Source organism: Gracilinanus agilis, chromosome 2, assembly GCF_016433145.1.
Source record: "Gracilinanus agilis isolate LMUSP501 chromosome 2, AgileGrace, whole genome shotgun sequence".
Taxonomy (NCBI): Eukaryota; Metazoa; Chordata; class Mammalia; order Didelphimorphia; family Didelphidae; genus Gracilinanus; species Gracilinanus agilis.
In genome coordinates this window covers 216,277,397-216,302,378 of record NC_058131.1, presented here as the reverse complement: position 1 = coordinate 216,302,378, position 24,982 = coordinate 216,277,397, and the positions used below count along the sequence as shown (strand labels likewise).

Here is a 24,982-nt window from a genome sequence, read left to right as displayed (position 1 = left end):
AGTTTTGAGAATTTAGCACAGACCTTATTGAGAGAGGGAGAGAAAAAAATATGAGGGGAATGTATAATCAACAGTTCTGGTCTCAGCAGCCTTACGGTTCGAGCAACACAGCATCTGTTCTGTGTCTCTTGATCATGATTCAATCACACTGCTCTGGTCAGGGAATCTTAGCATCTGCTCCTCAGAGCAGTTGTCTCTTCATATGGCAACTCAGCTCCTCCTTTGCTCAGGGTTGTTCCCATTGTATTTGTACTTCCATGTGCTTCCTCTCTCCTATCAGGTAATTTCAGCTTTTTCAGCCCCTAAAGATGGGAGGGATTAATTTGTCAAAGTACAGTCTCTTTAAGTCACAGGGTCAATACAGGACTCTGGCAATTCCAATAGAGTGTCCTACTAGCAAACCTGTCAAAAAAGGAAATTTCTTTCATAGTCTTTTTTTTTTCCTTCTGGCATCCCCAACAGGCCTACAGTGATCATCACTTTTCTAACCATATACTTTGAATACAGAAGTCAGTTCCAATAATTTGTAGTTCAAATAATTTCCTTTCATCTAAAAGTTCTTTGAGTACCCTGGAGTGGAATGCACCTAAACTTGATGATTTGAATTTATAGAGGGGCAACCTCAACCCATATCCTCTTTCAATTTGCCTTCAATTCCTTGTTAAATATTTTTTGTCTTTTTTCCCAATCTGAGGATTGTTTTACTTAAGGAAAATAGAGTGTAAAAACTTCTGCCTTACCTCTGTTAGCCATTAATATTTTCCTATTCACATAGACATGTTTTCCTATCCTTTCTTTAATCTTTTTTTTCCTCACACAGCTAAGAGATCCTTTTCTTATCCTTAATTCTCATCGTCTCAGTTAATTTTACATTTTAACATTCCTGGAAGTATAGAACATATTACTTATATCTATATCTATATCTATATCTATATATCCTAAGTCACTTGTCATTTCATTTTTCTTCTTTACATGTCTTCGAAAAATTGGAAGTGATATCTCTTTAAACAGTTTCCCTTTACTTACTTATTGGAATCATTTGGATTTATGTTCTCTGAAATTTGTTCTTGACAGTTTCTGTCCTTCTTGAATTCCCTTTTAGAATTTAGACTATAGGTTCTTACATTTCTATTCTAAACTCTCCAAAATCCACCATCATAAAAACTTAGGTGGACACTAGACTATACTTGTTTTTTCCTACTTAACTTGAGATCAATAATGTCCTGGTTACCTCCTCCCATTTATATATCATTCATGAGTTCTTATACTCCTGGAACCTCTTCTTTCCCTTGTGATTTTGTCAGCATTACTAAGATCTAAACAGATAAGTTAAATAAATAAATATATATGTGCATATTTATGTATACATGCACATATAATCCCAAATAAATAAAATAAATGCCCCATATACATATTTAACATATGTATGTGTATATACACATATATACTTATGTCAATCTATACATGTTTATGTATGTATGCCTTCCTAATCTTTCATCAAAGTTTCAACTTCCAAATAGAGCTCTCTACATGGTACAAATACAGCCTAAGCAAATGGAGCTCATTGTCTTTGCTATCAAAACTACCCTTCCTCCAAGCTATTCCATTTCTGTTGAATGTACCACCATCCTTATTTAGGTTACTAGATTGAGAATCTTCTTTGAATTTTTCCTTTCTCACGCCCTCCATATCAAATTAAGCTGTCAATAATTATTTATCATGGCAACCGCTGCCACATACGCAGATAAGTAGATACTGTCCACACATAAGTATGTTTAATATACAAATATAATGTATAAAAATACATCTCATTTATACCTTGTATATACTATATATTCATCATGCATATTTATGTATACATATAGTATTATATTAAAAATAATTTTTTTAGTCACAGCAACTGGGGGGATTTAGAAAGGGCTTCAAGTAGAAGGTATCTGTTTGGTACCTGTGTGGAGTGAATTGGAGAGGAGAGAAGTGGAGGTAGGGAGACCTCATCTATGACTATAGTTGAAAGGTGATGAGGACCTGAACTAGAGCAATAGTTTGGTAAGGAGAAAAGAGGATGGATACAAGAGATACTATGTAAATAGCTTTGGTTGGCTATAGGAATTGAGAAAGATAGGAGTCAGTGATCACATGTTAAGTCCGACACCATTTCTCTTTCTTCTATTCCCTTCCATTCACTGACATAGCCACTATTATTCCATACTGTCTAATAACCTTGTATTGTTCTCCCCAAGCTCTCCTCTCCTAAAAGACTTTCCACAGCTGTCAAATCATCTTCCTTCGGTATAGATCTACATATTATGGGTCTGATCAAAACCTTTAGTGAATCCAGAATAAAAAATATATACATGAATTATCTCCCAACCTTGCTTGGAACTATGCCCAAAGGACTATCAAACTGTGCAAACCCTTTGATCTGGAAATACCACTACTGGATCAGTATCCCAAAGAGCTCATAAAAAAGGGGAAAGGACCTACTTTTACAAAAATATTCATGGCAATTCTTTTTGTAATGGCAAAGAATAGGAAATTGAGGGGATGTCCATTAATTGGGGAATGGCTGAACAAATTTTGGTACATGTTGGAGATGGAATTCTATTGTTCTATTAGAAATGCTAAGCAAGATATTTCAGAAAAAGCTGGAAATATTTGCAGAAATCGATGCAGAGCAAAATAAACAGGATGAGTAGGACATTTTACACAGTAACAGCAATACTGGACAATGATTATCTGTGAAAACTTGGCAACTTCAAGCAATGCAATGAGCTGGGACAATCCTGAAAGACATAACAGGGAATCCTATCCACCTCCATATAAAGAACTCTGGCATTTGTCTTTCACATTAGTATATGGTTTTATTTTGGGGGTTTTGGTTATATACTAGTTTGCTCTTACTACAATGACCAATATGAAAGTGTGTTTTGTGTGACAATAAAAATAAAATTTAAATTAAAAAAGGATGACATAATGTTGCTTCAATCTGACTTTCCAGACTTATTCCATATTATTTACTTTCACAAACAAAAATCTAGACATAAAGAATAAGGGATTATGAACTGTCCTCAGCACCCATAATCACAATATTATGTAGTATTAAAGATAAAAAGTATTTAATTTTTATCACCAATATATAGCATAATATTTTCATTTTAGCAGGCATGCATTAATTTTTGTTGTTGTTAAGTGTACTGATTTACTTAGAATCTGTTCCAGAATAGTTATTCTTCCTATCCTTTCCTCCAACAAAAGAATGAAGCTCTCAGTTCAGCAAGGCATGAATTTGCAACCTACTTTGCTTTTAGAAGAGAGGGAAATCCAGAGGAAGTTGAGGAGGTTGAAATCTCCCATAAATAGTGTACTACATTTGTAAAAGCTTTCTGATAAGGAATTTAGCAATCTACTACCCTATATAACCCCATCTGAGAATTCTTGTGATTCTGAAATGAAGGCTGCCCAGGCCAAAGTTCCCTTCCTGGATTACCATTTTCAGCTCCTTGGCATCTGTAAGCACCATCCCTCTGGTGTCCCATTCCAACCTTTCCTACTCTCCCATTGTGCTCTCTTGAACCCGCCTCCCCCATTTGGAGAATTTGGCAACAAATTGCTCTTTGTATTAGATCTATATTGTCATTCTAGAAATCATATGAATTTTTTTATCTTTAATAATATATATGTACAGGTCATTCCTCTTCTCTATAAAATGTAAGACATTTTAGGGTGATGACTTTTTCCTTCTATCTTTATATCCTAGCACATATATATGTGCTATGATATCTAGCACATAGTGGACCCATAAATACTTTTTGAACTGAACTGCAAAAGAGTGAATTGAATTGACTTCTAGAACTTAAGATCCATTTCCCCTCTTTGTCTAGGTACTTTGTAATATACTCCTATAATATTGATTATAATTCTCCCTTCAATTTCTTACCTAAATTATTTTCCATCATACTTCAGTCCTTGTTCATGGAATACATTTAAGAGTACATGTTCTTGGTTCCCTATACAATTTTCCCATTCCAATGTGTCTGACCCATTCCTTTGAATAAGGAATAGGATACCCATCTACTTTTATATCATAATCACTCATCACATTCCTAGCCATTCTCAGTGATTCCCATCAGGTGAAAAGTGGTTCTGCATATGATTTTATTGGAAACTCACAGTTAATTTGTAAGATAGTATATTAATTCAGCAAGATGATTAACAAAAAGACTCCCTGTGGGATGACAGATAAAACCTCTTTCTAATACCAGCTGAGGAAGCTCATGTGATCCTGTTCACTGCCCAAGAGGAAAGGTCCAGATGTTATTATAGGTTATTATGTTTGCTTTCCAATTGGAGAGACTTCTCTATTGTCTCATAGATTTAGGTATTCAGTCTTTTAGATAACAAATGCCAAGCAGCCAGGGCCAACTCCAAGATATGCTGCCTACAGCATAATGGGAGCAGCCCCTTCTTTTCAACATCAATTGTTGCCCAGTTTATTTCTTTTCTTCTGGGATTTTTCAAAGTGAAGACCTTTAGCAGAAAAACAATTTAACAAGATAGACATTTAGTTCAATAGAAGAATTTTCTTGGTGTGAAAAATAAATTACAAAAAAGGACTTTGCTTCAGTGAGATAATTAATAAAAAGCTTCCCACGTGATGACAAATCTGACATCTTGTCTAATGTCTGGCAGAGAAGAAAGTGGTGAGAGTTGCATAGCGAGAATGAAACTGAACATTTCACAGCAAGACCAGGCCAGATCTGATAATTATTTCTATGTGAGAAAAGGTCACCTTCTGTTTGTTAAAATGACACAACACTTGCCCTATATGTAGGAATATAGACTGATGCTGACTTGATCTGTATTTAGATTGGCTTCATTTTAAGGAAAAACACTGCAAAAGAATTCAAATGTCCTTTTTCTCTGGAGACATTTGACCGAAGGCAATATTTATAGATATCTTTGCTATCTCTTGTAAAACTACCTTTAAGTTTTAATCTTTCAGACCTGAGTTATTGCTTTGTCAACTGTCTCAGTGAGAGGCATGTTGGATAAAAAAGCCAGGCTTAGACACAGGGAGATCTAGATTTTAGTTCTACCCTTTGTAACATTTGGTATTGTGACCCTGATCAAGTCACCTAACTTCTTAGCACACTCCAATCTCCCCTCTCCCCCCATGCAATTAAAGCTATTTAAATTACAGAACAGAAGCACTGCTAGAAAGTGTTCTATGTATAAACAAATCATAGGTCTGGCCTAAAAGCTCCCAATCAAGCACAGTTTAGCTTTTAACCTGATTCATTCACTTTTGGATGGGAGTGACCAACCTGGATTATTTATACAGGAATAAGATAATTCATTTTTTATTGTGAAGTGCAAGTTTTGCACTGGAGCATCAGCTAGCATGTTTTCTTCCTTCTATGGCTCCAGAGCATCCCTGGCTATTTCCAGCTAATCTAAAGTGAGTATTGGTCTGAAACAAACTGTATTTCCATTCCACTTACCTATAAAAAAAAGATGCAGGAATGAGTTAGATTTCACTCAGTGTCATTACAGATACATTTCAAATTGGTTCTTAATTTTTCTTCCTCTATATCCCTAGAGAACTTGGAGAACAGAGGATGTGATTGATCTAATTGGCTCATAACATTTAAGGACAGAATTCACTAATTAGATGGGAAGGTATGATGGTAAACATTGGGTGGAGCAATACTTTGGACCATTCATCATTTATCTGGCTAAATTGAGACTGGTTATATAGGTTTCTACTTGTTAGAATGCCACTGAATTCATGTAAGTTATTTTTCATGCCACCTACATGCTACCTACTCAGCATGTAGGTGTATGAGGAATTTGGAACAGATGTAGTAATAATGTATTTACCAGTGCATGGAAGAGCCTCCTAAGAGAAGCCCAAGGCAATTTCATATATTTCAGAATATAGTTTCCTAAGGGAGTTGTGGCTGACCAGTAGAATGTAGCCTTCAAGAAAGGAGGGTATAGTATCGCTTTTCTTAGCTACAGTGTTCTAGGAGCAGGAGATAATGGTGTGACCAGTTTGGACTGTAACTTTGTACAAGGAGGAGATGGGGTCCCAATTTCAGGCTATAGTCTTCCAAGAGGAAAGACTCGACTCTGTCTCCTCAGACTCTAACTCTCCTAAAAGCAGAAGGCAGTAGTATATGTCTGTTTTAGACAGGAGTATTCTTGCTTTTATTATTCCTGTTAGGGAATGTCAAAAAATGTCATTATTTACTCTTTGTAATTCCTTTTAAATCTCTGCATTGTAACCTTAAACTCTACTTCTAATAGCAGTGCTGTCCAGATCTGGCTCTGGACTTAGATTATCTGGAAATGGATCCAAGTTCAAATTGTATCTCTGCCATTTCCTACCTTTATAAATTTGGGGAATCACTTTATCTCTCTTAAACTCTTCTTATAACAAGTGAAGGGATTGGGCCAGGAGATCTCCAGAGTCCCATCCTATTTAAAATCCCAGAGTAAATGATTTTGGAAATATTGGCATTTAGAGATGGGCCTTGATTCTCCTCTAGTACCTATGGATTTCAGAGGATGTCCAACAGTAGGGACAACTCCTCGTGGAGTTGTCCTATTGGAGCAACAACCAATGAGATTGCCACATTCTTGTTTCTTTCTGGCCAGGATAAAAGTACTTGTTTGTTTGTGGGACAGTGAAGAGCACTGTTGCTCAATGATCCATCCACAGGAGTTTTTGGTTCAGAGTCATGTTTGAAAATGAAACTTTATAATAAGAAGTTGGCAAGAGTCTTAGCAGGTGCAGAATTTTGCAGAAGAACTCACCATTGTTGCTTCATGATACCTGCCATGTCTGTTTGATATCAGTGTATTTTCTCCAACACACTGCCAAAATAAGATGCCAATACCTTTGAGAACCATTGCTACTCATTTCTTCCTTTGAATATAAAATTAAAATCTAAAATTGTTGTGAAAACGCATAGCTTTGGGGGTAACTGCTGTGAGAAATGAATCAATGAGTATTAAAATAGTTCTTCCTTTTGTTTTCTCAGGTGTTGCTGCTCACATTTGCAGAGGATTTGGAATGCACCCCTGGATTTCAGCAAAAGATATTTCGCATTGAACAGCCAGCTGAATTCATTGAGGACCAATTGATTCTAAACTGTAAGAAATGTCATGAAAAAAATGTTACATTCTGTCTGTGCTCATATCAGAATTTGTCACTGTTTAGTGAATCCACGTTGGGCATGGATTCACTGTTGAGGGATGTCTTCTATCGGAGCGAACAGCTTGTTTTCTCTGCAAATTTCCTAATACCAAGACTTGGCCCCAGTGAAAGAGTTTTGAGTTAGGTCTTTGTCAGGATAAATGGCAAGCAGAGTTCGTGACTGCCCTTATCATAGAAGCCTCATTCATTGGTTCCCATTCTGGCATTTTCAACCTTAGCTGACCTTCCCCAAAACAGATACCACAGGGCAAGAGGTTGTTTTCAACTTAAAGAATTGTGCTTTATAAAGTAAATACAAACCATCTACCTGGGGTAGGTTAAAGACTGTAACCACTACCTTTTCATTTATTAGAAAGCTTATCTGTTTCCTGACCTTGGAATTAATGGCACACTATCAAAATATTGCTAAAAGAATATTGTTAGTGCAGGTGATTGTGTGATTTAGTAATTCAAAATCCAAGTTATTCCAGCTAATCAAAGGGCATTTGGAAAAGTTCTATTGCTTTTATTCTTTCTTTAAAAAAAGTGTCCTTAATATCTATGGCTATAGCCTCTTTCTAATTATTATGATGTCATCACAATTTATCTACTTTAAGGACCTAGGATAGCAAAAAGCATATCTTGATCGGTAGAAGATCACATTCTTCAAAGACAAATTCAGGTTGAATGAAAGGCTTATGGGCCCCATACTCAAAAGCTTTCAATGAAGAACATGTATACTTGTGTCTTAAACTAGAGTATATCCACCTTAAAACTTCCCCATGGGTTATAATAGGGCATATTATCAAATGGTGATGATTAACCTGAATTATCTGTTTGCTTAATGTAAATAGAAAACTTGTTTCAAACAATGAGTTGTTTTTCAGATATAGGACAGGTCATAGAGGTATATGATGGACATATAAGCTGAGAGACAAAGATAGCCCCAAATATAAGGATATAGTATACATATACATATGCGCATGTACATATATTAATAACATCCACATATATACATGTAAACACACATATTTATGTATCTGTGTGCATATGAAGGCCCATGTACATGTATGTATATGTATAGCCAAAGCAACCAAAGTTTGAATAATGAAATGTCTCTCTCCTCTCCTTTCCTCTCTTATATAAAAATATCCTTCTGTCTATCTATCTTTCTGTCCATCCCTCTCTCGCTTTCTCTCTGTCTCTCTTTCTCTCTCTGTCTCTCTCTCTATATATCTCTGTCTCTGTCTTTCTGTCTCTGTCTCTCATCTCTCTCTCTCTCTCATCTCTCTATCTCTTAAATGCTAGTTCAAGTCTGTGATTTCCTCCATACAGGGTATTCTTGATATGAAAACTCCATCCAACAATGCAGATTGGTAACTGTCTTACAACTTTTAGTCTTTTAGATCTGAATGGGGCAACAATAAATTAAACAACTTACTTACTCAGTATAAGGCATTTTTTGAATCAAAATCTTCCTTAATACAAAACCAAACTTTGCTCTGCTCTTCCAGCCTGATGCTGACAGTGATGCTAGAGGAATGAGTTTGGTAATTAAAGCCAGTAATGGGAAAATGTAGAACATATCTAATAACTAGATATCTGTGAATGATTATTATGATTTGGCCACTAGAGGAAATTTCTTTGGCTAGATAGGTCAAAAAGCTCTCATTGTCTTTTTACTCCTGCATTTATCAGAATCAATATTCCAAATGGCATCTGCTTATAGATAGCCATTCTGCTGACTGTTCTGGGTTTTCCAGCTATTATCCCAAATCGCATCTATGTTAACATGCTTTGGAATGTGAGGCCCACCATGAGTATGCAAATTAGAAGCGTTGATATGCAAAGCAGGTCCCTAACTGTGATTGCCTTTGTAATCTTCTCTACACCAAATAGCTTTTAATTCTCCACTGAGAAGCAGGAAACAATCCGACTTCAGGGGGATCTTTTTAATTTAAACTAGACCATACTGTACATTCCAATATCAAAGTTTTTTTTCCTCTAGTAATTAAGTGGGTTATGGTTGTTGGTTCTGTGTAGGCTAGTTAACGCTAAATGGAACTATGCTAATTATCAATGTAGCACATTCAGGAGAAGGAAGTGAGACATTTAAAATTGTATATTTGCATGTGTGTTGGGTCAGCAAAATGAGACTTGGCCCATTCAGCAAATCTAGAAATTACTTTAGAGAAACTGTACTAAGCACTGAGCCAAACACATGCATGGAAAGAGTTTCTTAGCTATTAGCAAAAAAAAAAAAAATAGAATGTATAGGGTGTGTGCTTTCTGTGGTGTGAATCATCGTTGATTTTTACTGATGCTGCTGGGCATATTTTCATGAGTCAAGAAATGTTAATGTGGACAGTGCCAACTGAGTTTATATTGTATATAAACTAAGTCTGAAGTTAGTACAGAATTGGAGAAAGCAATATCTGCCATACTCTAATACCGAGAACTCACAACCTCAACATGGTTTGCTTTAAGATTATTAGAGCTGGATCTAGGTAGATCTCTCCTACCACCAGCAACAGCAACCACAAAAACCATTTGGAAATTTCCTACTTCACAATGTATGGGAATATATTTCTTTTCACTCTACAAATCAGCCAAAAATATATATGCTCTCATAATCTCTGAAACATGTGGTACTCAGAAAGAGTTATAAATGATGGGGCCTCTTTTAAAATAGTGGCTATGTATAAAGGGCATCAAAATCTGGATGGAAGCAGACCATAGTTGTTGAATTAGACTGATATTTCCATAGATCCTGATGCTTCACGTCATGTGGGAAAGTCATGCATCTTAAATATCAATGAACCTTCTACTACTTTTTCAATACCTCCTTTGTGTCAGACACTGTACTAGGCACTGGGGATTCAAAAATAATGAATAAATAGTACTTGACCTCAAGAAGTTTATGTTATATTTGGGGATGGCAGCATGTGTATAGGAAACTAGATATAAAACATATACTATGTGAATAAAAAAAGTAAGGTTGATTTTTTTTTCAGGTGGAGAAAGAAGTGTGGTGTTGTAGAGATACTTTCTATGTACCAGGAGGTATTAGATAAAATATCTTAATAGAATTGGTATCTCTGTTTTGTCCTCTGTTATGCTCCTGACATATGGTCATATCCTTTCCTGTGGCTGTTAGGTCCTATTACAATATCTTAGATCCACAGTATCCTAGGGGCTGGTAAGGTTTCATGATGTGCAGAATAAAAGGAAACACAACAATAGATCAGTCACCATTTCTATTCCTTCCAGTTCTCTAATCTGGTTAGAAAGTGTAACTTGTTATCCTGATTAAAATCATAGGTTATGAACTTGAGCCCCTGGTCTGACTTTCATATCCTTCCTTGTTCCAATTTAAGGAGAATGCAGTCATTTACTTCCCATTGCTTCCCATCTCTATGTTCACAGGCAGTGATAGTTCTTTTTATCATTTTTCATTTTCCTTCTCAATTCTTATTGACTCATCTTTTCTACTTTAACTGTTACAGATGGTCCCCTCCATTTTTTATTTTCCTAATGTTATATTCAATGTTCACTTCTATGCATCTTTAGCTTCATCTAAAAAACTTTTTATTTTCTTTCACATCCAAATAAATCTTTATTCTATTCTTCTTTCTACCAACAGCTCTTGATTTAGTCTTTAAAAGGCCATTTTCCAATAAGATGTCAAGATAAAAATGTTGCATCAAACTTTCTGATATATCTAAGGCTCTCTTTCATTATACCTTTAGTAGTTTGTTTCACGGTCCCAGCTGCTCTGTAACTTCAGAAAAGCTTTCCATCTCCATCTGGAAAGTGAATTGGAGCACTTTAGTTGTTTCTGTTGTTGTTTCTACTTTCTCATTGGAAAGGCTATTAGAGAAAATGAAATGATAACCTAAGTTAGGATTACAGGAGCAGTTAATCAGACACCTTCCTGGTGCCCTAGGTGGTTTGTTATTTTGGTAAAGTTTAGAGACACTACAGTTTACAGTGAACTGGTGCCTCCTGCAATCCATCATATGGACTGGTAAGGTGGCAAATTACTGAGCCACGCCAATGCAGATTGTCTCATACTGTGACAACAGTTTCTCCTATGTTGGTTCTCTCATCTCTGTGGACGTGTTCTCTCCCCGGCTAAGTGCTAACACATAGCTGGTACTTAATAAATAATTGTAATATTGATTAATACCTATGCCTCTAATCAACCCTGGTTTATCCAATTTCTGTCTGTGCTACTCAGGTATGAGCCATTTTTTAAATTGTAGAAATTAACAAGTTGATCTGAATTATTGAATTCTAAGTTGCTCATTTTGTTCCTGGCTTTAATGTTGATTTTTGAGAAACCCTAACTGATTCTAAGGCAGAACAGCAGTAAAATTAGGTAATCAGGGTTAAATGACTTGCCCAGAAATATCTGAGGTCAGATTTCAACCCAGGTCCACCCACCTCCAGGCCTGGTGCTCTATTGACTATGCTACCTCACTGCTACTTTACTATTGATTCTTAAAAACCCTTATTTATTCCCTTTATTTTTTGTGAAACTTTTTTAGTTTTTAGTATCTTGTCATTCACTCTCTAATCAAGGAAGAAGAATCTTCATGAGGCAAAAAAAAAAAGATTGTTGGAATCCATCTGAGTAATTTATGGAAGAGACATTGATATGAGTGATAGCTAACTTGGGACAGTAAGAGACTGATTCCCCATTCATCTTCAGGAAGTGAGCCCTTTGATTTTTGACATATGTTTCTCTGGACATGGGCCACTGAAAGAGAGAAAGAAGGAATATTCCCACTGTGGGGTTCACTCTCATTCTATTTATAGCCAAGTTCATTTTTACTTTGTAGTTTAGAGTAACATCATTTCATTATTATATTGAGACCCTGCCAGATTGGTTCTGACCTTCCATTACTCGCTTTCAGTAATCCCCTGGCATGATCTTTCAGCAGGCGCCTTGAGCCATCCTGCCTTCTTTGAGGACACTTTTCAGCTGTGTCACCATGACACTACCCCCACCACAGTTAGGTCATATGTGACCCTTCAATTAATCACATTAATCATGTTTGTACTTAACATACATGAGCCACGACTTTTGAGGGTATTTTTAATTGACTATAAATCAAATTGTGAATCTGAAAAATGAAGGCAATTAATGAAAAAAGGCAATGGTTGCTAGGGCCTGAATGCTAACCAAGAAAAAAAAACACTTTGCCAGTGAATTAAATGTCCAAACAGAGGCCCTTTTGACCCTTCTGAAAAGATTTAATTTGGATGCTAATGAACAGATGACCCTTTCTGTCTGGGAGGTGAGAAAATACATGTTTCTAGGTTCAGAATTTCTATGGTTTGGAGCTTTTGTCTTCATATTCAGGTACTGGTTCTGTATGTTTATTTTTCTTTTTAAAAGCCAGAAGTAACTTCCTTTCCATTTCCTACTCTTCATTAACCATTTAAGCTTTGCTCCTTGATCAAGTGGGAGATTTATTAACTTAATTATTGGAAGAATGTAAAGTTGTTTTAGTTGTGGCATCAAAAGAACTGGATTTAAGAGGCTCTATTTTGCCCCCCTTCTGGTCTTAAACTATGTGTTTATAATGAGGTGAGGAAGAGATGTATAACCATGAAGTCTTTCATGGTCCCACCCTGCACAGCAACTGAAAATGAAAGTCTTTTTGGCTGAATGAGGTAAAAGAAGAATTTAGAATCTGTTTGTGGTCATCCAGAAAAAAACCCAAAACAAAACACTTGTATTTTTTCAGAGCTAGATTGTTTTGGGGCAGGGAGGGAATTCATGAGGGTGGTAAGTGATATAATCTCTCCTCTCTATTCATTTATCATCCATTAACTCAATAAACATTTATTAAGTGTGACTTGTATTCAAACCATTTGCCTTGGGTATTGGAGACACAGAGACAAAAGCTTTCAATATTCCCATCCTCCTTCCTGGTACCCCTTGTATAATTAGGATTTGCTCCCTAGAACTCTAAATTTCAGATTCCAATGTTCCCTGTCCTGTTAAGTGCTAAGGTAGGGAGGATATAAGTTTTGCTAAGGTAGGCGTAGCTCTACCCCTCGCTCTCTTCCTGTGATTGCAGTCATGGAAGCTGGCTTTAGTCCAGGCAGGAGAACTTACATGGTCTTATTTTTGTTAGATAATTAGGTTTTTATACTTCTATTTCCTTTTTATTCCTTCTACTTCAAGTGAGTATTAATAAACTTGATAACATTAATACTTGGAGTTATTGGATATTAATTTAAATCTTACACCTTGCTCTGATTCTTTTCTAGAATTCCCTTTACCTGGAATCTCCCATGTTAGGAACATTAATGTGCCCATCCAGCCTGACTAATTAGCACCTTCCTATATCAGAAGCAGAAAACCCTACCACTTTCTATAAACTTCTGGATTTCTGCCACATTGGAAAGATTGGCCTGTTTTGTGGAAGAAGATTCAGGCATGACTCAACCAAATTAAGGAAATTAGGAAAAGACTGACAAAATTTGTGCACTAGATTGGGAGGGGTACTTTTTACTTTCACTAAATAATTAATCCCTTTTCTCCTACTGCTGAGGCTTGTCATTATACGATCATAGATTTAGACCTGAAATGGACTTCAGCCACCATTGAGTTCACTCTCCTCATTTTTCAGATGGGAAAATTGAGGCTAACACACAATTAAACATCTTGTCCAGGGTTACACAGCTACTATATGTCTAAGGCAAGATTTGAAGCCAGGCCTTCTTATTTCCAAATCCAGCATTTTTTCCTGTTATACCATGCTGTTTTAAACAGCTAGATGCAACCTAATGGCTATCACACATTTACCCGAAACCTCCCAACACACCAATATCCTTATTTTCTCTTTCCTTGCCCTTCTCTCTTTCCCTTCCCCTTCAGTGCTTTCTGCTATCTTAAGAAAAGCCACAAATATTCCTTCATATTAAAGATTTTTTAAATGTACTAAATAAAGGATTTTTTTGCTCTCAGCATCCTTGGCCAATTTTCTTCTTTTGTAGTAATATCTTAAGTACCTCCATTTCATATTCCCATCTCCTCAAGAACTAACATAGATGCAGTGAAGTAAAACAATTATACAGGGGATTTTTCTCTAAATCTTTTGTCCTTTGGTCCCTTTATAAAATATATATTTATTGTTTGTGTGATATATGTATTCTATCATGATATGAGTAATATGGAAATATATATTACATGGAAATATGGTAATAACTTATATCAGATTATCTATTGGCTCAAGGGTAGAAAGGGAGTAGGGAGAGAGAAAATCTGAATTTAAAACATCAAAAAACAATTGTCAAAAATGTTCCTACATGTAACTGAAAAATAAAAACATTAAAATAAAGTAAAATATATATTTATGATAGTCTGCTGATGAATAAGTTCTTATTCTTCATGGGGATCCAATAAGTTTAACCCATGAACATATATGCTATGATATGAAGATAGTTTCTGCTGTAAGTAACATAAAACCAATAGCTATATTCATATTCATAATTTAGTACAAAGAGCATTTTTCAAGCCCCTACTATGTGAAGAAAGTTACTCTCAGTGATCAGGATAAAAAGATGTAATCAGAAATAGTACTCATATTCAAGGGACATAAGCTTATATAAGAGGCCAGATTTGTTCTCAAATAAAAATAATATAAATTAGAAAACAGGTGCCAAGGAGCAAGCATTATGAGTGACTTGGGTTTTGGAAGTTAAATTATAGTTTCTTTATAAAAGTTTTTTATAAAAGTACAGAAATAAACATATATTTATTATAATGGGGGCAGGGATAGTAAAGAGGCAGAAATCCAAAATGTCTGGGAAAGGTTCCAGGGGAAAGTGGATATTGAGTGGGAATTTGGTTCATAGAAGAGATGCTATCAGGAAGTAGGGTTTTCACTGGGAAAATCAGAAAATAAAGTCTGCAAGATGCAAAGGAAGTCATACCCAAGGACTTGAGGAATAAATACCCTACAGCACTGAGGGCAAAAACCTGTTGCCTTTGTCTCTTGATTCAGCAAACTCCTGCCACTATGTCTCCTTTTCACAATGTACACTAGCTACCTCCCTTTTAAGATCTCTAGGATTTTAGTCTAGGTAGATCTGGTGTTAGGTTAAGAGTGCTTCATCTCTAGTCATAGAGATACCATATTTAGATATTCATAGAAGAGCCCTTTCCTCATTGGAAGGGACCTCAGAAGTTATCTATTGTAATCTCTTGCCTTTTTAGAAAAGTAACTGACTCTCTTGGAGGGAAAGTTATTTGCCTAATGTCATGCAGGTCATAAAAATCATATGTAGAATTGGAACCCAAATCTTCTAACTCAAGAGGCAATACCCTGAGTCCCGCTATGGTAGTCAGCTCTCCTGACTGTTCACAGAAGTTACATGAAGCTACACTTAAGACTTTGATTGCATGCAGACAATTCCCACCCATTTTATACATAAAATGTAAGATGTGATTTAGATGACATTTATGATCGATTTTAACTCTAAACCTTACAAGTCTATAAATCAAAGAAGAACAACTGGACAGCATGAGTGTGTAAGGCAACTACTCAAATTGGGGTGGAGGTTATAGATAGAGAAGAAAAAAGAACAACCAGATTGAGAGTCAGAAGGTAAAGGTTCAAATCCTGCCTCTGGCTCTTATTATCCATATAATCTTGGGCAGTTCTTCCGTTTCCTTATATATCAAATGAATAGATTAGGTTATATTAGGGGCCAGAAAACTATACCCCAAAGCTTGTTTTTATATGATGAAATGATAATAGGTTTTATTTTTTATTTTTTAGATGATTCATGTTCTTTCTCTCCCCCAAAACCACCTCATCCACCCATAGCTGATGTGTATTTCTCCTGGTTTTTATATGTGTCATTGATCAAGACCTATTTTTATATTGTTGATAGTTGCTCTGGAGTGGTCATTTAGAGTCTACATCCCAAATCATATCCCCATCATCCCATGTGTTCAAGCAGTTGTTTTTCTTCTCTGTTTCTGTTCCCACAGTTCTTTCTCTGAATGTTGATAGCATTCTTTCTCATAAGTCCCTCAGAATTGTTCTGGCTCATTGTATTGCTGCTAGTAGAGAAATCCATTACAATCGATTTTACCACAGTGTATCAGTCTCTGTGTATAATGTTCTCTTGGTTCTGCTTTTTTCACTCTGCATCAATTCCTGGAGGTCTTTCCAGTTCACATGGAATTCCTCCAGTTCATTATTCATTTGAGCACAATAGTATTCCATCACCAGCATATACCACAATGTGTTCAGCCATTCCCCAATTGAAGGGCACAAAAAACTGCTGGGAAAATTGGAAAACAGTATGGGACAGAATGGGTCTAGATCAACATCTCATCCTACACCAAAATAAATTTAGAATGGGTGAATGAAATGAATATAAAGAAGGAAACTAAGTAAATTAGGCAAATACAGAATAGTATATTTGTCAGATCTCTGGGAAAGGAAAGAATTTAAAACCAAGCAAGACTTAAGAAAAATTACAAAATGTAAAATAAATCTTTTTGATTACATTAAATTAAAAAGGTTTTATACAAACGAAACCAATGCAACCAAAATTAGAAGGGGATCAACAAATTGGGGAAAAAATCTTTATAACGAGAAACTCTGACAAAGGTCTAATTACTCAAATATATAAGGAGCTAAAGCAATTGTACAAAAAAAATCAAGCCATTCCCCAATTGATAAATGGACAAGGGACATGAATAGGTGATTTTCAGATAAAGAAATCAAAACTATCAATAAGCGCATGAAAAAAAGTGTTCTAAATCTCTTATAATCAGAAAAGTGCAAATTAAAACAACTCTGAGGTACCATCTCACACCTAGCAGATTAGATAACATGACTGCAAAGGAAAGTAATAAATGTTGGAAGGGATGTGGCAAAATTGGAACACTAATACATTGCTGGTGGAGTTGTGAATTGATCCAACCATTCTGGATGACAATTTGGAACTATGCCCAAAGGGCACTAAAAGACTGTCTGCCCTTTGATCCAGCCACACCACTGCTGGGTTTATACCCCAAAGAGATAATAAGGAAAAAGACACGTACAATATTTGTAGCTGCTCTCTTTTTAGTGGCAAAAACCTGGAAAAGGAGGTTTTACATTTTAAAACACAATAAAACTTCATCTTAAAATACCTTTTAAAAACTGTCCATGGGAGCAGCTAGGTAGCTCAGTGGATTGAAATCCAGGCCTATAGATGGAAAGTTCACAGTTCAAAGATTCACTTAAGCCCTTGTCCTTCCCACACATCTCACTTAGAACCAATACAGAGTATTGATTATAAGATGGAAGGCCAGGGTTAAAAAAATATTTTTAGCTTCCTGGCTGTATAAAAACAGGTAGTGAACTGAAATTTGACCCATGGGCTGTGGTTGATAACTCCTAGACTAGATATGTTATAAGGAACTTTTGAGCTCTAAGTTAACATATGTTTCTATATATTGAAATACCTGAAACCATTTTTAATATTTTACATTTCTCAGAGTGTGTTTTGGTTATCTCCTTCATATTCCTATTTGAACCTTTTTTGTGGTTATTCTAGGATGTGTCAAATAACTTATTAGATGATAAATTCTATGAGGGTGAGATCCATTATGCAGTAATAATAATAACCATAATAACTAATATTTAAATAGTGATTACTATATTCTAAGGATTGTATTAAGTATATTAAAATTAAAATGATCTGATTTGATCCTCAAAAAATCCAAGGAGGTATGTGCTAAGATTATTCCCATTTTTGAGTTGAGGAAACTGAGGCAAGAAGAGCTAAACTTGCCCAGGATCCTATAGCTAGTAAGTGTTTGAGGCTAGAACTCAGGTCTTACTAATTTCAGGTTCTGTGCTCTAACTTCCCCACTAATCTCTGTCTCCTTCAACATGGAGTGTATGCCTTGCACATGGTAGTTACTTAATAAATTCTTGTTGAATTGAGCATTTGGCAACTCCTTGCAAAAGGAATAACATAAAGGGATATAGTTAAAATAGCCTCTGAATAGGACCATTCTATCACTTAGTATTCAGGAGAGGTAGAAAGAGAAAAGTGAAGAGCATGACAAAAGCCTGCCAAGAAGACAGCTAGGGGACACAATGAATAGCACTGGACATGGAGTTGGAAAGACCTGAGTTCAAATCAGACTTCAATGATAATGACCCCTGTCTGCTTCAACTTCCTTAACTATGAAGTGATGACCAATATTTCACCTACATCTCGGGGTAATAAGAATCAAATGAGATAGTATTTGTAAAGTACCTAGCACAGTATGTCTTTCTGTCTGTCTGTCTGTCTATCTCTCTGTCTCTCTCTCTCTCTGCCTGTCTCTCTCTCTCTCTCTCTCTCTCTCTCTCTCTCTCTCTCTCTGCCTGTCTCTCTCTCTCTCTCTCTCTCTCTTTCTCTGCCTCTCACACACACACAGACACACACACACACACATATATTAACTTTCCTCCCTCAGGTACAACTAAAATGTGAGGATTTCCAGCAAGAAATAGAGATGGAAAATTATTTTAATATAAGGAGCCTACATGAATATTTAATATTCCTTCAACATTTTAAGGGACATACCATATTGTCATATGGGTAACAAGAGCTAAGGAATGCTATCAGGAAAGATTTTGCCTCCCAAACTGGAAGGTCTTTTCTCTTCAATTTGTGGAATCCCTTTACTCAAAGGGTCCTAGAACTGTTCTATGTCTATTTTTTGACTTTTTCTTCAAGGTGATTGAGAATACTGAAACACAGGAAATGTATATGAGCTCATATCAATTTAAAATATTAAAACCAAATCTATCACCTCTAATAAGTGAGGCATCAACATACAAATTAGAAAGAGATTAAGTATAATTTTAAATAGTTTAAAGAGGCAGCAGGATCATATTATACTGTAACGGATCAAATCTACACACATTTTAATGATCGTGACGCCCTCTGAGTGTCCTTTCTACGCTATTTTCCATAGGGATGGCTGTGGTAACAAGAGTAAGGATGTGAGACTTGGACAAGACCTCTCTGGAAAGCCACCTGAGTACTCTATTGGGATGAGAGCTGACCCACTAATGTAAATTAAGCAGTCAGAAAACCAAGGTCCTGTTGGCATTTGTCTAGTAGATACACATAGTTCTTCCTGAGATTTTAGCCCTGTTGACCCTTCTTTGACTAATTAAGGTTTTATAGTGAATGAGGTTTGTCCATACTACTAGTTTCACTGTAAGGTCTGTTAATGGGTGATATTGCATGTAGAACTCTTTTTGCCAAAATGGTTCTTTCCTCAGAGGGATGATATAAGGGATGAATTAAGAAATTTCTGTAGTTGGGTGGAATCTAGATAGTAACGTTATAACAGATTATTGACTCTAGTGACCAAGTTACCCTTGTTTCCTCTTCCCTGACCTATGCCCACCTAGATACTGTTCTGCCTCATTTCTGCAGGACCTCATATAGTAGGGGAGCCCCCATTTCCTACACAAAACTTGACATAAAGTCAAGATATTAATACTACCATTGTTTTGGACTATAACATTATCTTCTGGTTAACATGCTTTTTAATCTTGTCATTCCCTACTCCTTGGTCAGAGGGAAGGTGGGAAGGAGTTAGAGGAGGAAGGAGAGAGTGATCTGAAAAGGTATAATTCAGAAATAATATCTCTGTTAAATTGGCAGGAAAACCACATGCCAGGTCATATCATACTGGCACCATGTATTCTTGAACCAAAGCCAAGTTGGCAGCAAGATGTGTGACATCCACCAGGGGATGACTCACAGGGTTAATGGGACCACAATTGTAAAGACATTTACTAACTCTTGATCCTCTCAAAGCTTTGCTGCTCTTCTGTAAATAGGCCTCTCTTTCCCATTTCTCTAAGTATCACGTGGTTATACATGTAATGTTCTGACTTCAGTTTCTGGACTCTAGCAATGTAACATGTATCTCCCAACTTCTCTTGCATATACTTACTAGAAGTAGCCCTAGTGTAGAGGAAAGATCAGAACACTACCCAGAGCTAATAGGAGTCACTACTGATTTCCATCCTTCTGCATGGTCCATCTCATGCTCTTTTGTGCTGTGCTAGCAAAAACTGAACCAGCACATTGGATCTCATAGGACTGGAAGTAATCATGTAAGAAACCAAGAATTCTGGATTTTGACTATTTTGACAGAGGTGGAAATGGCAGGCACAGAAGTATCAATTCTAGTAACTCCCATACCCAGCTCCTATCTTTTCAGCTGATGATCTTGCCTCCTACTTTTCTAAGAAAGTTGTGAACTCCTTCTCTATATTTACACATCCCTTATCAGAACCATTTTCTCTTCTTTTACTCTAGTATAAGATGAGGGGCTAGCCTTTCTCCTTGTCATAGTTAGTCTGTATCATTGATGGTGCCCTCTACTCTCATCTTCAGCAGATTGTCTCCACAGTCATTCTTGACCTTTCGCTTCTTTTATCTCATTCATTCCACTAGCTATTCATCTATGACCACCTTCTGTTCTGCCTACAAATATATCCAGATATCCATGTATTTAAAAACCCTTTAAATCAAGTGAAATTAATTTGATTCTCCATTCCCTCAAACTATCACCTTTTATTTCTTCTTTCTTTCAGTCAAATTTCTAGCTCATTATTTCTGTCTACACACATTTTCTCTCTGCTTACTCAGTTCTTAAACTTATATTATTTTACTTCTGACCTCATTGATCAATTGAAACTTTTCTTTCCAATGTACCAATTATTTCTTTATTCACAGATGTTATGCTATTTTCTCAGCTCTCATCCTTCTTGGCCTCTCGGTTGCATTTGACATTATTTTCTTCTCCTAGATACTCTCTTCTCTTTTAGTTTTCCTTAAGCTACTCTCTTTATTATTCTCATACCTATCTATTCTTTATAGAATCATTAACTAGGTTATTAGTTGAGCTAGTTGGCATAATGGATATTTCACTAAGCCTGGAGTTAGAAAGACTCAATTTCCTGAGTTCAGATTTGGCCTCCGACTTCCTCTGTGACTCTGGGCAAGTCACTTAACTTCAGTTTGCCTCAGTTTTCTCATCTGTAAAGAACTGGAGAAGGAAAAGGTAAATTACTCAAGTATCTTTGCCCAAAAAAAAACCCAAATGGTGTCATGAAGAATCTGACAAGTCTGAAAAATGAATGAACAACTAGATTATTTTCCATAGACTACCTCTCCAAGTGTGAGTACATGGCTAAGTTCTTTTCCCTATTTACATTCTCTTTCCTGGTGACCTCATCAGTTCTTAGGATTTGAATTATTTTCTCTAGATAGGTGAGTCCCAGATTTACATATCCTTTCCCTAGTATTTCCCATGAGCTCTAATCCTATGTTACCACCTCTCTTGAACTGGATATCATATACACATCTCAAACTCAGTTTGTCCAAAGCAGTTCATTATTTCCCACCCATCCCTAATTCCACCTTTCTTCCAAACTTCCCTTTTCTTTTCCTTTCTTTTCCTTTCCTTTCTTTTCTTTTCTCTTCTTTTCTTTCTTCCTTCCTTTCATTTTCTCTCTTTCTTTCCTTCTTTCTTTCTTTCCTCCTTTCTTTCTTTTTCCTTCCTACCTTCCTTCTTTCCCTTCTTCCCTCCTTCCTTCCTTCCTTTTTCTTTTCTTTTACCAATTACACATTTCCACACAAGTTTTCCTAAATTATATGATTGAACTTATCTCATTCCGTCCCTTCCCTTCTCCATCCCAGTGCTAGAGGGTGAGTTGATCTGGGTTATACATGTATTATCATGCAAAATGTATTTTTATATTGTTCATTTTTGTAAGTGAGTAATCTTATAAAAACCAAAACCCTAAAACATAAACTCAGATAAACAATTGAAAAAGTATATTCTTTCATTTGCATTCTGACTCCAAGCATTTTCTCTGGAGGTGGATAGCATTCTTTGCCATAAATCTCTCAGAATTGTCCTGGATCATTGCATTGCTGAGAATAGCTAAGCCTACTACAGTTCTCCCCTAAAAGTGAATACAAATTCTTTTTTCTATTTAATGTACTGTAGAACTTAGTCCAAACCTACTACTTCTCTATAGCATGTGTTACTACTTTTTACTACTCACTGTTCAGTCTAACTTAATTGGTTCTATTGCTGTTTCTCATACATGACTCATGATCTTCTATCTTCATGCCTTTGTGTGGTTAGTCGTCCCCCATGCCTAGACTCCTATCTTTCTTCTTTAAGCTTCTTATGATCTCTAGTTTTCTTCTGTTTCTCAGTAGAAAGACTAATTTCTACTTGAAGCTCTCCCTAATCCACACCCCTCCACCCTAGCTACTAGTTCCTCCCCTACAAAAATTAACTTGTGCTTATTTATCGTATTTAATTCATATAACTCTCTAAGAGATATATGCATATTTGAATGACTACTCATCCAGATGAAAGACTTGTCCTGACCACACCACCAATGCTCAGGGAGAAATCCCAAGGGCTGAAATCCCAGGGGACTTTTCAGCCAGTCGGTCTTTTCAAAATGCAACCATTTCTGAGGTGATGGCCTGTGAGTAATTTTTCAAACGCTGTCTCTGTAGAGTGCCTTCCTTCATTCCAGCTTGAAAGGAAGTGAATGTATGAGGGATTGGCATGATATGAAACAAAGTCACCAACCCTTGCAATCATTTGATTCACGCTCTGCGGAGGCCAAAGCATATGGCTGACAGGTGTCAGTCATTTGGATAGATAGGTAACTTCCTCACTATGCCTGTCGGCTAATTATTATGACCTTCAGAATTATTGCTAATGAAGCCTGATTTTCTTGTTTATATCTATGCATTGAATTAACCCTCCTGGAGTTGGAGAGTTTATAACATTAAGGAATTAATGTTTAAAAAATAGAACCAAGGCTAAACTAAGCATCAGAGGAATACAAATAGTGTTCTTACTTCTTCCCTTTTCCTCCTTTTCCCTCCCTTCCTCTCCTTCTCCTCTCCTTCCTTTGTTTCTTGAAAAGATGAAAGATAAAAGTCTCTGGCAGTATGTATTCAATGACCATTTAGGTTTGTCTTGGTCTATATGACCTTTGAAATTTTGTCCAGCTCTGTGATCTTGTGAAATGGTTTTCCTACAAAATGATATATGATAAGGGTATAAAAGAAGCACAAATAAAGTGCTGTCTGAGATCTGAGGTGAGGAAAAATCATTAATGACTGACGGTGGAGGTGGGAGAATAATGGACAGTTTCATAGATGAGATGACATTTGAGGTGAGTCTTAAAGAATGAGTCAGGATTCAGTAGGGAAGGGAAAGAGGTTGGGGGAAGATGCTCCTATCAGGGGGAAATTACGAACAAAAACACACAGGTAGAATAATCAAGAGAGATGAATACAGGAAGTCAGCAAACAATCCAGTTTGTGTTCATTTGTGATTTGATTTCTTTAATTGTGAGCTCTCCCTGTACAGATAAATTACAACTTCAAATACCAAAATTCAGGAGACATAGCTTTTCATAAATTCATCTGCTTTATAAAATGAGATTTATTTGTATCCCAGCCACATGGTCAATTTGGCTTCTATTGAATGGTCTTCAAATTCTCCATAGCAAGGCCCTGGCTAAGTCATTTTATTTCCAGAAAATTCATTCTGTAAAGGAGAATTTTATAACCTGCCTTAGACATGGATATAAAGTATACAATATCATTTTGTTAAAACTAAGCTCCTAAAAGGAAGGAAATGTATACTTTTTTTATTTATAATATAAGAAACATATACACTAGAGACTAATAAATGTGCTCCAGAGGCATGGATGTTCTGGAGCCAGTATCCTACCTGCTTCCTAGGATTTTATGTTAAATTATCAGCAGGAGTATTTACATCTGAGAAGCTGGCAAATGCTTCAAATCTAGCATCCTTTTATTTTTGTTGTTGTCGATTGTCAAGACTAAGAGTGATAGGGAAAATGTTAATAATGAAAATTAAACCTAAAAAAATGTCTTCTGTCATATACTTTTCCTCCCAGAGAGTTGATTGTTTAACATTTACCAGCAAACCCCTTTCCAGAGGTAAAGCGTTATACAGTAGCACTCACCAGATCTAGTAAATTAGGGAAAGACACCATTAGAGAGTAAATTAGGGTCACTTGTTCAGTATAGCAATTAGAACAAGGACTCCTTGAATTAAGAGAGTTCTTCAAAAATAAGGAGGACACTTGATCAGCTTCTTCCACTCATTTTAAGTGATTCTTTGGAGGCAAATGCCTCTCTAGTGAGAGATGTCTGAACTAGTGAAGGGAAAAGAAATTCCATGTCCAAGACTTCCATTCCAAAGGTTTATTAAATGTAAAATATATGTAATATAATTATAGCTAATTGGAGATGAATGGGGTGCTGAAGGCCTCCCAAACTGTCAAGATTGGAGTGATTGTATGCTCATTCTCGGGGTTACAGTGTTGTGGTAACTCCAAAGATGACTTCTCAGACTTCCCTTTGTGTTTTTAAAAGTCCCATCTGACCTTTCTTAAGGATGCTGCCTCCTTTCAGGATGGTTGCTGTTGTCAAACAAACTCTTAATCTCCTATCTCCCCTTTCATATCTATACTTTGAGATCTTGGAGTGAAGGATTTGGTTGAGAGCAAAGAGATTAAGAGAGTGAAATTTTCCTGATTTATTCAAGGTTAGCTAAAAAGCGGCCTATAGATGGTACAATCTAGGAAACCAATTGTGGCCTGAATGCAGGTAGACATTTTATCTCTGATGTTACTATAAGGAAAAGAGGTGGTTTTTGAATTC

The 24,982-nt window shown here is 36.2% G+C and overlaps 1 protein-coding gene across 1 annotated transcript in view; it reads left to right on the top strand.

The window, feature by feature from the left end:
* CDH13 (cadherin 13) overlaps positions 1 to 24,982 on the top strand; it is a 1,311,104-nt gene that overhangs the window by 235,569 nt on the left and 1,050,553 nt on the right. Inside the window, exon 3 of the mRNA XM_044659579.1 lies at positions 7,050 to 7,161. Coding sequence (XP_044515514.1) covers positions 7,050 to 7,161 — 112 coding nt within the window. The remainder of the gene's footprint in view (positions 1 to 7,049; positions 7,162 to 24,982) is intronic.